A 13,622-nucleotide genomic window follows, 5' to 3' on the forward strand; every position below is an offset into this window, starting at 1 on the left:
AACTTTTTTTTTTTTTTTTCTTTTTTTTAAATTCATAAATTAAATTTTAATACACGTAAAGTTGAATAAATTATCAAGAAAGCGTAAAAAAAAAAATTAGTATATTTATTCATATATAAAAATCTTTCGTGTAACACATTATGTGGATCATCCTGTATGCGTATAAACACATAGCTATAAAATTCTTTTGTTCCTTTTTTTTTTTTTGTATACTTTAATTTAAATGCAAAGATAATTACAACTTTCCGTATCGATAGACGCATTTAAATATTCAACGTATAACCTTGTGTTACCTGTTAGACTGGTATTAATATCTAATATTAATGGGGATATCCGATTAGCCTGCACAAATGATAAAAGAGATGGTATCATCGGAGGATATGAATTTTCTTCAAACCGATTTGACCAGTTCTGATACAAATATAATGGATTTGAAAGAAGCTCGTACTACTGGAATGCCACCTCACAAATTTTTGCAACATCAGCCACGTCCCGTTAACGGAATATCCTGTTACTTTTCGATATTTAGCAGACCTTAAAAATTTTCTTTTTGTTTGTTTGTTTTTTTTTCTTTTTTTCAATAAAATATTCGACAAATTATCGAGATAGCGTACATTAAATATTTATTCAGGAAAATAAATTCACACGCAAAGATACATATCTAGGAAGGAAAATAATTTTTGTAATTTTATCCATTTATTCACGTTAAATTGGTTTTTTTCTTCTGATAAATACTAAAACAAAACAAAAACAAAATTGAATGAAGATAAATAAAATTGTAAAGCATTTCGATCGTTCTACAAAAATAAAAGATAATTAATCTTTTAATATATATTCATGATTTGTTCGATTAGTAAATGGTATTATAATTGTTTTGTTATATGAAATTTATAATGACAAATTGAATAATTTAATATTTGATACATCAGGTACTACAGTACGTGTAATTTTACAATTACACGAGTTAGCAAATTGCAATTTGATGCATCGAATAGTTCAGAGGTATCCAGGTTTTTTTTTTACTATGTTTTATGACTTATTGTGTATTATGAAAACGCGTTTTTCACGAAGTTTGCTATATAGATAATTTATATTATGATGGTTGTTAAATAAATTCATGATTATAAAAGGTGCGGCAGATAATTTTTATAAATTGAAAGTGGTAAAAACAGGGCAAAAAAAAAGAAAGGAAATCAATGAATACGGATGATGCAATATCTGTTTCAGATGTCAAGCATGTTTACATATTTGTTTTTTATGAAACTTTAACAATACGTACGCAACAAAAAATTATATTCTACGTACGAGTAAAAAAAAAATTTCTAGAATATAAACAACAATAATAACAACAACAACGAACAAATAAATTTCTACGAAAATGGATTTTATTGAAGAAAAGAAAAAAAAGAAGAAAATTTTAATCGATATAAACGAAAGCCTTGTCTCGCGTTGCAGTATTTATAACAAAGAATCGGTAAATTTTCCATTACCCCTTCTCATTTTCGAAACATTCAAGATAAGTATTACCCGATGTGACACGTTGAACGTTTTTTTTTATCCTATTATCGATATATCACGATTATGATAGGATACGAAAAAGAAAACGAACTAAATCTTTCTAAAAATAATCAAAAAATTCAACTCATATAAATTCGATTTTATTTTAAATTTGCCGCCATACAGTTTTAAGACTTCGCGCGAAAATTCGTATTTTTATTTTATCAATGGTTTTCTTATGTTTTTTTTTTTTCATTGTTAATTAAAAGATATTAAGCGGTTGTATATAATTTTACAAATTTCGGTTTACAACTACCATCATTTTTCTACTTTTCTTTTTCTTATTTATCATCGATAAATTAAATTAACAGTTTACGGTTTACATTGTTGCATTTTTATAAAAGAATAGACGTTTCGTTTGTTTCATACTTAAAATGTCAACGATTTTAAAATAAACAAATAGGAATAAATAAATTTGTATTTAAAATTATTCCTGAAACAATCTAACAAATATCTTATAAATACGTTGAAAGATTATAGGTTAATGAAGTCTCGAAAAAAACGAAATGAGATGAATTTTCAACGGAAATTCACAGGTAGATCGTGACTCATTCCACTTATTGCACACACGTGGTTTCTTTAGTACACACGAAAAGTTTCAATTTTACGAAGTATTTGCTATTAAAAATGCGTATGATTCGTATCTTCTATTTTGACATCTTTTTTATTTTTTTTTTCCTCCAGATATATATGTATCTATATACATTTGCTTCGACAATCTGACAGGGGGAAACAAACTTTGGAAATTTACCGATGCATATGGAATTATTTTTTGCTCGTTTTTTTCTTCTTCTTCTTCTTCTTCTTGAAGACTTCATTAAACGCATATAAATTATGTATATAATAAATTTTATTTTATTTTATTTTATTTATTTATTTTCACGTATCACGATGATAGGATAGGATTTATTCGAGGATAGAAAGTAACAGCGTGTAATTATACTTTCTTTCTCTTTCTTTTTATTATTTTCATTCGGATACGTAATTTTAAAGAGAAATTCCACGTAATCTAGAATTCTTCGGAGTAATTTCCGTATTCTAACGGTAATTACATAAGCTCCTACGAATAAACATAATATCATAATTAGAAAAAATATGATAATTGGCTGATATGTAACAATAGCTATTAATAAAATATAGATTGAACGTATATTTCTATTATAATTATAATAGAATTAAACATCATTTTAATCATTTATTTTTATTTTTCTTTAAATAAAGATGAAATAATTTTACTACGTAAGTTTATAATTCATTTACAAAGTAATACATTTAAAAAAATAAAATAAACAATTCATTTATCTTATTATTCTAATTATAATTGTATCTGTGAGTGATTTTCGATTCAAGAACTTGATTACTTTCTAATCGTAGATTAGTATATAAAAAGTGAATGCATGATAATTAAAGAATAAAAATGAATAAGCAACTTATTGGTCATAGGTATAACAAATCCTTACAAAGCAATCATATTAAATCTAAAAAGATATTTAAAAAAAAAAATTTAATACAACCCTTGCCGAGTTTTGTTTTGGAAATAGGTTATCGTTTGCTCGATAAAAAAAATCCGAAATATTATCAACCAGATTGTAAACTTAAAATAAATAGCATTTTATTCTTATTTGATAGTTCTTTATAAACGAAATTTCACGAAATACTATATTTGTATAGCTGGATTCGGATTAGTTTCTAAGGAATGAAAATAGTATGAGGTAGCTAAACGGTAGGGCATGTATCATTCAAAATGTTTGACTAATTAATAATAGAGAGAATGGGCCTTGTTATTAACACGGACAAATATCTGGTTATCTCTATTGTTATTTCAGAGCTTTGAGATACGTAAAAGAGTTTAGTTTGTCTTAGCGATATGCGTACATAAGGCCCGCAAAATCATTCATTTGAACATTACTTTATAGTCGTCTGTCTACCATTCGTGAACAGACAGAAAATTATTTGGATAAAACGTATACGACGGGACGTTCGCGCGTGATTATTTTGTGTGTTTTTATTTATTTCATTCATTTATTTTATTTTTTTTTCGCGAAGAAATCAAGAAGAATCAAGATAGAAAAAAATTATTGTCCCGAAGAAAACTGATATTTTGGTTTTTTTTTTTTTCTTTTGCGGAAACAGGAACAGGAACACACACATGAATGCTAAACGTAAGTTTTAATAAATGATCAATCGAATAATTCTATAAATAAAGATAAATTTGTTTTTCTATTATAATTTTATTTTTACGCGAAGAGATAATTTTTTTAATGTTTTGAAAATATACGTCAAAATGAAAAAAGAAAAAAATATCTACCCAACGACGACAACGACGACAATTGTCGTTTTTTAGAATATATTTTTGCAGGAACCAACCGTGATCAAGTAAATAGGACTACTTCGAGTTTTTTGTTCGAAAGAATAAGAAACAAAAGTTAATTTATGTAAATACATATATATATATATATATATATATATATGCACATTGCGAAGGAATGTTGACAGAATTTGATTACAACCATAAACATGACTTCATATATTAATAATAAATAACAGTGGTGTAAGTGAACAAAATTCAAACAATTAATTTAACGATATTAATAAAAATTATTTATATTTGCTATCTCTTTTATAGTATTGCATAGGTGTGCTAATAATTTTAGAATATGTAAAAGGGAAAAAGTAAAAAGATATAATATAATTTATTATATTACAAAAATTGATTTTTTCAATTTTGTGACCATTATCATTGCCATAATCATCAATATAAATACAGGGTCTTTCCTCTAACTCGATCACCAGAAATATCTCGTTTATTTCGTACGATAAAAAAGAAATGTCAGAGGAAACAAATATTTTGCTCGAGGACGCCGATATAGTGATGGGCCGAATTTTTTTTTAAAGGTCATTGTTTTCGAAATATCAAGGTCATCGTTTTTTTTTTTAAACGGAACTGCATATTTATACTAGAATATTCTAAGAACTAATTGTGAATCCGGTTTTGTCAAATCGTTTGAAAAACCATTGGTTACGTTTTTATCTATTTTCTTTCTGTTTGATTTTCTTTTGGCGGGGTGGTGGGGGGGAATGATGAGTAGATAATTTAACAAATTCTTCCCTCTTCGATTTCTATCAATTATTATATTATTTCTGTAACCTGTTTTCCCCTACCGTTCAGCATTCTCGATACGGGGGATTACTCATTGTCAGTTGCTTTTACACGAGTATACTTTTAATGTGAAACTAACAGTTTGACTGGTATGATCACAGAAAAGTGTTGATACGTTTTGGACGTTTAATGTTTTTCCGTCTTTTGTCTCTCTCTCTCTCTCTCTCTCTATCTTTCTATCTCTTATTTTCTCATTTTTTTTTTCATCTCTGCTTAATTTTATGTCCACGTATAATTCTTCTTTCTTTTTTTGTTAGCAAATTTTTCGTTACTTATATAAAAAATAAAAGAGAGAGGGAAAGAGAGAGAATAAATTGATTACAAATTATTTATATATATATTAAAAAAAAAAGAAGAAAAGTGTCATATTTGCTTTATCATTCATTCAATCGTGCTGAAAGAACATCGTTTAGAAAAAAACGTAATAGGATTAAACTGACTTTCGTATTAAAGGATATAATTAATGACTTCTGTGGTGCAACCCAAAGGCAAGTGTTAATCTTTTTATTTTGTTTAATAATAACACTTCGTGTCATAGATTTTATGACAGTAGAATTTAAGTTTGATATATATATACACTTGTTGCTAGATTTAAATGGTATGAAATATTTATTCTATTAGAAATTCGTTTGCTTTTAGATCGTATATGAAAAAAGAATTATTTTTTAAAAATATATTATTATATTAATAAAATATATAATTATTAGGTATACGATTTACTAATTAATATTGAATGTGTATATATATATATATATATATATTAAGTATATATATATATATATGTATATGTATATATGCTAATTAATATTGAATGTGTATATATATATATATTAAGTATATATATATATATATATATGTATATATTAAGGAGTTAATTTTTACGTGAAATATTTTTATAATTAAAACAAAAATAAAATGAAATTTTTGTACAAGTATAAATTAACAATATACTTACGTATTTATTATCTGCGTGTAAATACATAAGTCCATTTAAATCTGACAATTTCGTTTGATGACAAATAAGAGAATAAGGATACTTAAAAAATATATTTTCAAACACAGTATTGTCTGTTCTAAGAAACAAATTTCAATTGTTTTTACTATCTAATTTTCACTTGTCACGTCGTGGCACTTACATCGTGTGTCACAAGTTTATTCAATAATTCAAAAGTATGAAGTCAACGCGAGAAACTGTTAATCTCATCAGTTTGAATATTTTGAAAAAACGTCACGTACGTTTAGAATTATATGTATAAATTTGTTGTATTCGGGGGATTGTTTATTTCAACAATTTAAAGAAGAACATCTTCTATTTTAATATCTTTTTTTTTTTTAAGTGAACAACGAGCAATAATTTTACATTGATACTCAAGAAATGTGTCCTTGAAAAACATATGTCAGGATCAATGATATTACGGCTGGATTTATTTAATCTAATACTTTATTCTGTAAGAGATTATAATTTAATATTGTTTCGTTTAATTTTAAACAAATTAATTAGCCCACATTAATTGGCGTTAATTATGTTTAAAGACAAAGAAAATGTATTTCTGAATTATATGATATTACTCGATCGAAAATCCTTGAAAATACATATTTTTGATTAAAAGAGTTATTTGAGCAGGTTTCCCGCAATCTGAAGTTATGTCTGATAATTATGTAATTTAAACTGCCTTGTTTGTTTTTTAACAAACCAAAATCGCAATATAAATAAATGTAAAATATTTAAATACGGAGATAAAATTTATTCGAGAATTTAAAAAAAAAAAATGATTTCTACGAATGACAGATGTATGCGAAATATTTTAAATATTCATATTCATCGACGTATATTGAAAATGATTTTATATGCGAGTTGATAGAAGGAGGGGTGAGGTGAGGGCGAGTGTGGAGGGGCCCTGAAGTACGCGTGTGTTTTTTTTTTTCCTTTAGGCATTTTTATTATCGCAGAAACGGATTCTACGAAGTGACAAAGTATACTTTCTCCGCATGTTACGATAAAAATGATTACCTTGAGTATATATCGTAAGAGGTGCGTAAAAAAATGATAATTAATCAGGACTTGTTCTGTCGCATGAGAAATTGATCATGTCATTGTTGAATGATAATGATACGATACGATTATGCAGTTTCCGCGTGTTTTTTATAAATAATTTCTTTTTTTTTTTACAATTTTATTTCATGGTATATAGGTAACATAATAATTTATTTTAATCTTTCATATGAAACTTATTTGTGCAATTTTTTAATAAACGATATTTAAGAGTTAGTAGTATATATTTATATATAGTTTTTATGAATTCTGTTATCTATGACGTTTTAGTTTTTTTCTCAAAGTAGTTATAGTTCTTATTATAATAAATAATAATATATATCTTCAGAGAATCGGATAGTATTGTATCGAAAGTCTTTGAAGTTTATTGAAAAGTACGTGCAATTAAATATTCTTAGGTTAATTTTGTTTAAGTATAATTATATAATTAAATCCACGATTAATTTGTACCATTAATTGACCTACCAAGGTCATCTGTGACCGGTGTTATTATTTAGTAAAAGAACAAAGTATTGGTAAATCCGGTTTTCCTCAAATAAAAATTTGTTCAGTGTTGAAGTAGAAAATAAAGGAAAGATATTTAAGAAAATGACGATAATTGTATTACCTAAAGAATTGCTAAATTAATGGGAATTATCGATATTTACAAAAAAAAAAATTTATATATATATATATCTACGAAAAGAGACGATGATTGTTAACGGTGAGAAGAATTTCGTATAATATAATTGAAATTAGCGAAATATTTATTATCATGTATAATAATATATTTACATTACAGACAAATTCAAGGAAGAAAAACAAATTCTTGAGATCATAAGTACGGTCCTAGGACAATCTTCTTCTTTCCTTTTCTAATACTGAATCAATCACTTCAGTCAATCGCAATTCCGAAGTTAATCTTGCACGTTTCTACGTATATTTTTCATCGATATTGAATTAAATTGAATGATTATATTATCGAAATATAAATTCAATATTGTATTTATCGAAAAGTAGACGAAAAAAGTGAAAGAATAAGAGAGAAGAAATTTTTTGACGAATATTTGAAATGGTGTAGAAAAACTAGAAAAAATATTAATTAACGTTGAAAGTAACAGTTGTGCGAAGAAGAGATTCGAATTACAACAATATAAATATTTTTTTTTCAATTAGTGATCAAATTAAATTGAAAAAAGGGTATATCCGAAAAATATGTGTTTAACGTTAATAAAAATATTCTGATAGGTGTATAATAAAATTTGTGTAATATTCCTGAAAGTGTGAACAATAATATTATATATTCTGTGCGATCACATGGATTTTATTATTTTATTTTTGATAAACGAAATCAAATTTTATTCTCGTATGTAAGGTGAGAAAAAATAATGGCATTTTTACAAAAATTACGGTTTGTTGAATTTCATTTTCTTTTCTTTTCTTTTCTCTCTCTCTTTCTCTATTTTTGTTTTCTATTCTCTGTTTTACTTTCTCGTATCGAATGATTGTTACTCTCGTTAAAATTCGTTGAAAATATTTCAAAATACGTGTAAATTGAGTATAATTTATTTTAAGATAAGAAATATTGTGAATCCTACAGAGAACAATGTGGATCATCCAAAGAATTCGTTAACGAATAAAATTAAATATATTGGTTACGCAAGAAGAAGACAATGGTTTACAAACGGATTCTCCAATTGTTATCGATATTTTATTACAAACGCATGAGTAGTAGGTTATATTTTATTTGTAAACTATCCTAATTCGTTCGTTAATTCTAGAACTATTGTTTTAACTATCTTTGTTCATATAACAAAGTACCTATACATATATATATATATATATATAAAAACAAAATAAAACAAAGAATATTAAAATAATAAATTACTTCTATATTATCTATTTTTTTATTTAACACATTTGGTATTCTTTCAATCAACGATTGCAAAGAATCCTCCTAAGGAAGAATACTTTTTTTTTTATACTTTGAATTTGATCTACCCTAACTCGTCAAGCGTTTTGTCATTTTGTCATTTTTATTTGACTTTACTACATTATGCCCGTTCATCTGTTTCTAAATTGAAGGTGAGGACGTGAATTCTGCGGATTCTGGACCAGCAGATTTTGAACGTGCGATATACTTGTCAGGTAAGTAATTTAAACGTTGCTGTTCCTTTTAATTTATATATATATATATATATTTTTTTTTTTTCATTATTATTTATTATTACCTTCGATCTAAACGCTCTTTCACCTTTCTCTTGTGTACTTTCGAATCATTCGGAGAAACGTCTAATTGTATACACTTACATGTAATCATAAATGAAAAGTATGTAACTAATAAGATGCTATATTGTATGGTATAGTAATCATTGGATTCCAATCTTTTGAATAATAGTATCATATTTTTTAAATAAATATATATTTGTTTTCAATTTTGTTCATCGACAATCTCCGAATTTTGAAATCAATCGGATTGGTCAAAGGATGATATGTGTGACACTTGTTAAATATATTTTTCATTGTTTATCGAATTCTTAGGTTATGGAAAATTCAATTATTTGTTACTACTGGCTGTACTGCCAGCTAGTTTTGCCAGCATATTCTCATCTTCATCGACAGCCTATGTTCTACCATCAGCAGAATGTGATCTTGAACTTACCATGATCGATAAGGGACTACTCAATTCCATGTCTTTTGCAGGTGGTACACAAATGAACGTAGTTCATCTTTTAATTAATAATATACATTTTATTTTATGGTTTAATTATAATAAATAAATATATATATAGGGTGAACCAAAAATTCGTGCGTTTATTGTGTTGTTTCAAATAGTGCAATATTTTGAAGTAAATAAAATTAAATTATTAATTAAAAAACGCACGAAATTTCTGTTCACCCTAATATATATATGTATAAAATATATAAATATATTGTTATTTATCTATAATTCTAATCTTTAATCTATAATTATATAAAGTATATATATATAAATATATATTTTTGTTAATTAAATATGATTTTGATTTGTAGGTATGATCAGTACTAATTTTCTTTGGGGATTCATGGCTGATACTTATGGAAGGAAAAGAATTATGTTTTACGGATACATGCTAACCGGTTTTATCACATTGGCCACGTGTTTCTCGCACAGATCGTGGCTATTAATACTTTTCAAATTTTTCGAAGGATCGATGTAAGTCGAAGAACAAAAAAAAAAGCACAGACAAAAATATCTACGTATTTAAAAAATGTCTGTACAATCCTTTTCTTCTCCTTTCTTTTATTTTTCATCTTTATTTGAGATCGATAATAAAAATTTTGGCATAAACATTACGAGAGCATACCCAAATTTCAATTGAATTTTCTATTTTATTCGTCGATATTATTATCTATTTAAAATACGTATTTGAAAATAAGAACTGCGATTAATTGTTCTTCTCTTTTCTTTTTTCTTTTTCTACTTTTTTTTTCTCTTTTACCAAGGTAACGAACGTTGTGCAACAAAAAGTTCTTCTTTACTTTTTTTCAACTTTTTTTACTTGGCGGTCATTTAACTCGCTGATTATAGTTACGTTGAACTTTTATTTGGCGAAATTAAGTATGCGTACGCATAAGAGCGAATATTTATTAAAAGAAAAACCCGTATAAAAATAATATTTCATACGTGATACGAGAATTATGATAATTTTCGTACCAGAATGTTTCTGTATATAAAATATTCGTTATTAAAATATCATATATACATTTATAAAAATTTTTTTATCCGTTCCCATGATAAGATTGAAACCGTTTTAAATAATTTATTGAATTTTTTTTATCCTTATCGTTCATTAATTGCAGCATATCCGGTCCTTATGCTGCTTTGATGTCATATTTGGCGGAAATACACGATGAAAATCATCGTTCACGTACTTACATGTGGCTAGGCGTTTATTTTTCATTTGGAAATATTTCCTTGCCGTGTAAGTTATTGAAAATTTCTTTCTAATAATATTAAAATAAAATAAAACATATTAATTAAATCTTCCAATTGAATTTTTTTAATTTTTATGGTTATTCACGTTTAATTAGAAAAACGATAATAATAATAATATAATGGTTAATTAAATGAATTGTTGTATTTTTTATTTTTTTTTGATTTTATACAGGTATAGCATGGTTAATTCTACCACAAAAATGGAATTGGAGTATTTTACATGGTTTCGTTGAAATCAAATCTTGGAGAGTATTTTTAGCCATTTGTTCACTTCCAGCATTTTTGGCATGCGTTGCTATTTGGTTTTTTCCCGAAAGTCCACGATTTCTTTTATTGAAAGGTCGCCGCGAGGAAGCATTAGAAATTTTTAAAAAAATATATTCGGTCAATACTGGAAAACCGGCAGATACTTATCTGGTATGTTATCGATATTTTATTATTAAACATATATTTATCGTTTAATTTTTTAGTAATGGGATTACCCGTTATATGTAATAGCAATTTTTATAGCATACTATTCAGTTAATCTAAAGTTAAAAACAAATATATATACATATAAATCGAATTTGATTCAATTAATCATGATAATATTTCATCATTAATTACAATTTTATTCGCTATTTTTTCATTTTTATCGCACATTTTATAATCTATTGAAAGATTGTATAATAGTAATTGATTTTTCCAACATAAACATAATGATTATTTATTAAAAGCAATAAATTTGATATGGACTGAAAGTTTTATGATCATTTATGACATGACTGATGAATTGCATCGTTAAAAATATTTACATGTATACAATAAAACACGTTATTATCTTATAAGAATTTCTCGCTAGTTTTCGTAATATTAACATGATTCATTAATAGATAAGGGATCTAGAGGAAGAATATTCAGTAAAATCAACGGGTGATAAATGGAAAGAAAAAGTACAATCATCATGGGCACAAATCAAACCACTTTTTTTACCTCCAAACGTGTTTAAACTCATAGTCATATCTCTGATTCAACTTGGTGCTACGATAGGGTTAGTATAAACATAAATTATACAGATAAATTTGTTCGCAATAAATATGAATTCGAATTTATAAAATAGACATTGGAAATAATATCGTATATATAAATTGAAAACAATTTACAAATAAAAAAACTTGATATAATAATTAATAATATGTATATGAATTATTTATAATACAGATCAAATTCGTTGAGATTATGGATGCCACAATTATTTTCTTTGATAGAAAGTTACAAAATCAATCACGTAGAGAAAGATTACGTAGGTTCTCGACCATCTTTTTGTTATATATTTAATACTACAGAAAATAATAATGATAATGTTACTACCATTGTAAACACAACAGTTGCTACCGTCGTCGATTGTGTTTCGGTAATTCTTATAAATCAAAATGATTAATATATTTAATTAATTAATGTTAAATAATGAGATCGTCTAATTATGTTTCTTTTTACTTTCATTAGACAGAACTAAATTCTACTGTCTTCGTGAATTCTATAGTCATCGCACTTACCGGTATCATTGGTTACACTTTGGCTGGCTCGTTGATAACCATCGTTGGAAAGAAAAAATTAATGGGTATATTTTTTAAATAGAAAAAAAAAATATATATATATATAATACGTTACTTCGCATAAGTATAATAACTTTAATTCGTGACAGAATACAACTGATCAATATATGATTTAAAAATATTTTTACTATTGAAAAGTACAACTTTAATTTAATTTCATAATAATAATCTTACGATTTAAGAGGATAAGGTTCTTTTTTTTATTTCTTAACGATTTCTCTTTTTTATATTTCTGAAAAAAGAAATAAAGAAAAATGAATTGGTATTAATTGGTAAAAATAAATATGTTTTATTTTAGCAATATGTTTCCTCGTGGCAGCGGCTTGTTGCGGATCACTATATTGGACGAATGATACTAATGGAATATTAGGATTGTCATCCGTATTTGTAGCAATGTCGAGTATCGGTGGTGCTACGGTGGTCAATATAATCGTCGATAATTTTCCAACGTGTCTAAGGTATATATAAATCATTATAGCTAAGAAATTATATATTCAATTTTTTCTTATATTATTACTACTTTAAAAATGATTATGAAAAAAAACATATTAATATTATATCTATTTTGTACATAAATTTTAATTTAATTTATCAGGCGCCTAAATGAATGCAACTCTTTCTACTTCACCGATAACATTGTTTACGAATCGAATCTATAAACACAGCAAAATAAAAAAATTCCCAAAAAATATTAATAAAATAATATAAAATATATATATATAAAATTCTATATATCAATGCTAATTCTTGTTCATACACACGTGGATATATAAATAAATAAAAAATGTTTTAATACTTGTCTGTTTTTAGGACTATGGCAGTTAGTACCGCCATGACAGTCGGAAGATGCGGGGCCGTGATTGGTAATCTTCTGTTCCCAGTTCTGTTTGGATTATCTTGTTTCGGGCCGTTTATTATGATTGGTTCGGCTTGTTTGTGTAAGTATTAAAATATATTTAAATAATTTTTAAGAAAGAAAAATTACAAACAATATATTATATATTTATTTTTTAGTTGCCGCCGCTTTAGTCATTCTTTTACCACAAAAACCTGCTATAAAGAAAAAACCGAAAGAAATTCCATGAAATGGAACGCAAGGTGCAATTTTTAACCTCGTATTCTTTGATAGATCGGTTAATTATAATCGACGAATCAATCAATTTATTTATTTAAATATAAATAACGCGTTAAATTTTTGTTGTTTCTCATTGATTTTTCTTTTTCGTTTATTTGTTTATATATATAAACAACGTCGACATTATCGATCACTTATCTTTATTTTCATTGTGTAAATACGTT

At 25.9% G+C, this 13,622-nt stretch overlaps 1 protein-coding gene across 1 annotated transcript; it reads left to right on the plus strand.

Moving 5' to 3' along the window:
- Nucleotides 1–362: 362 nt before the first annotated feature.
- Nucleotides 363–13,408, plus strand: LOC106793674 (synaptic vesicle glycoprotein 2C-like). The gene is made up of 12 exons (XM_014760815.1): nucleotides 363–510; nucleotides 8,835–8,897; nucleotides 9,291–9,455; nucleotides 9,783–9,945; nucleotides 10,593–10,714; nucleotides 10,901–11,145; nucleotides 11,601–11,758; nucleotides 11,929–12,010; nucleotides 12,214–12,328; nucleotides 12,622–12,781; nucleotides 13,134–13,261; nucleotides 13,338–13,408. The coding sequence occupies exons 1-12, from the start codon at nucleotides 363–365 to the stop codon at nucleotides 13,406–13,408; spliced, it is 1,620 nt and encodes a 539-aa protein (XP_014616301.1).
- The last annotated feature ends 214 nt before the right edge of the window (nucleotides 13,409–13,622 follow it).

This window comes from Polistes canadensis, unplaced genomic scaffold, assembly GCF_001313835.1.
Source record: "Polistes canadensis isolate GaletaPanama2010 unplaced genomic scaffold, ASM131383v1 scaffold_17, whole genome shotgun sequence".
NCBI lineage: Eukaryota > Metazoa > Arthropoda > Insecta > Hymenoptera > Vespidae > Polistes > Polistes canadensis.

Coding starts and splice junctions, on each gene's coding strand:
- LOC106793674 (XM_014760815.1), top strand. CDS start 363: ATGGTATCATCGGAGGATATGAATTTTCTTCAAACCGATTTGACCAGT. Junction 9,946..10,592: donor AAATTTTTCGAAGGATCGAT/GTAAGTCGAAGA, acceptor CATTAATTGCAG/CATATCCGGTCCTTATGCTG. Junction 10,715..10,900: donor TGGAAATATTTCCTTGCCGT/GTAAGTTATTGA, acceptor GATTTTATACAG/GTATAGCATGGTTAATTCTA.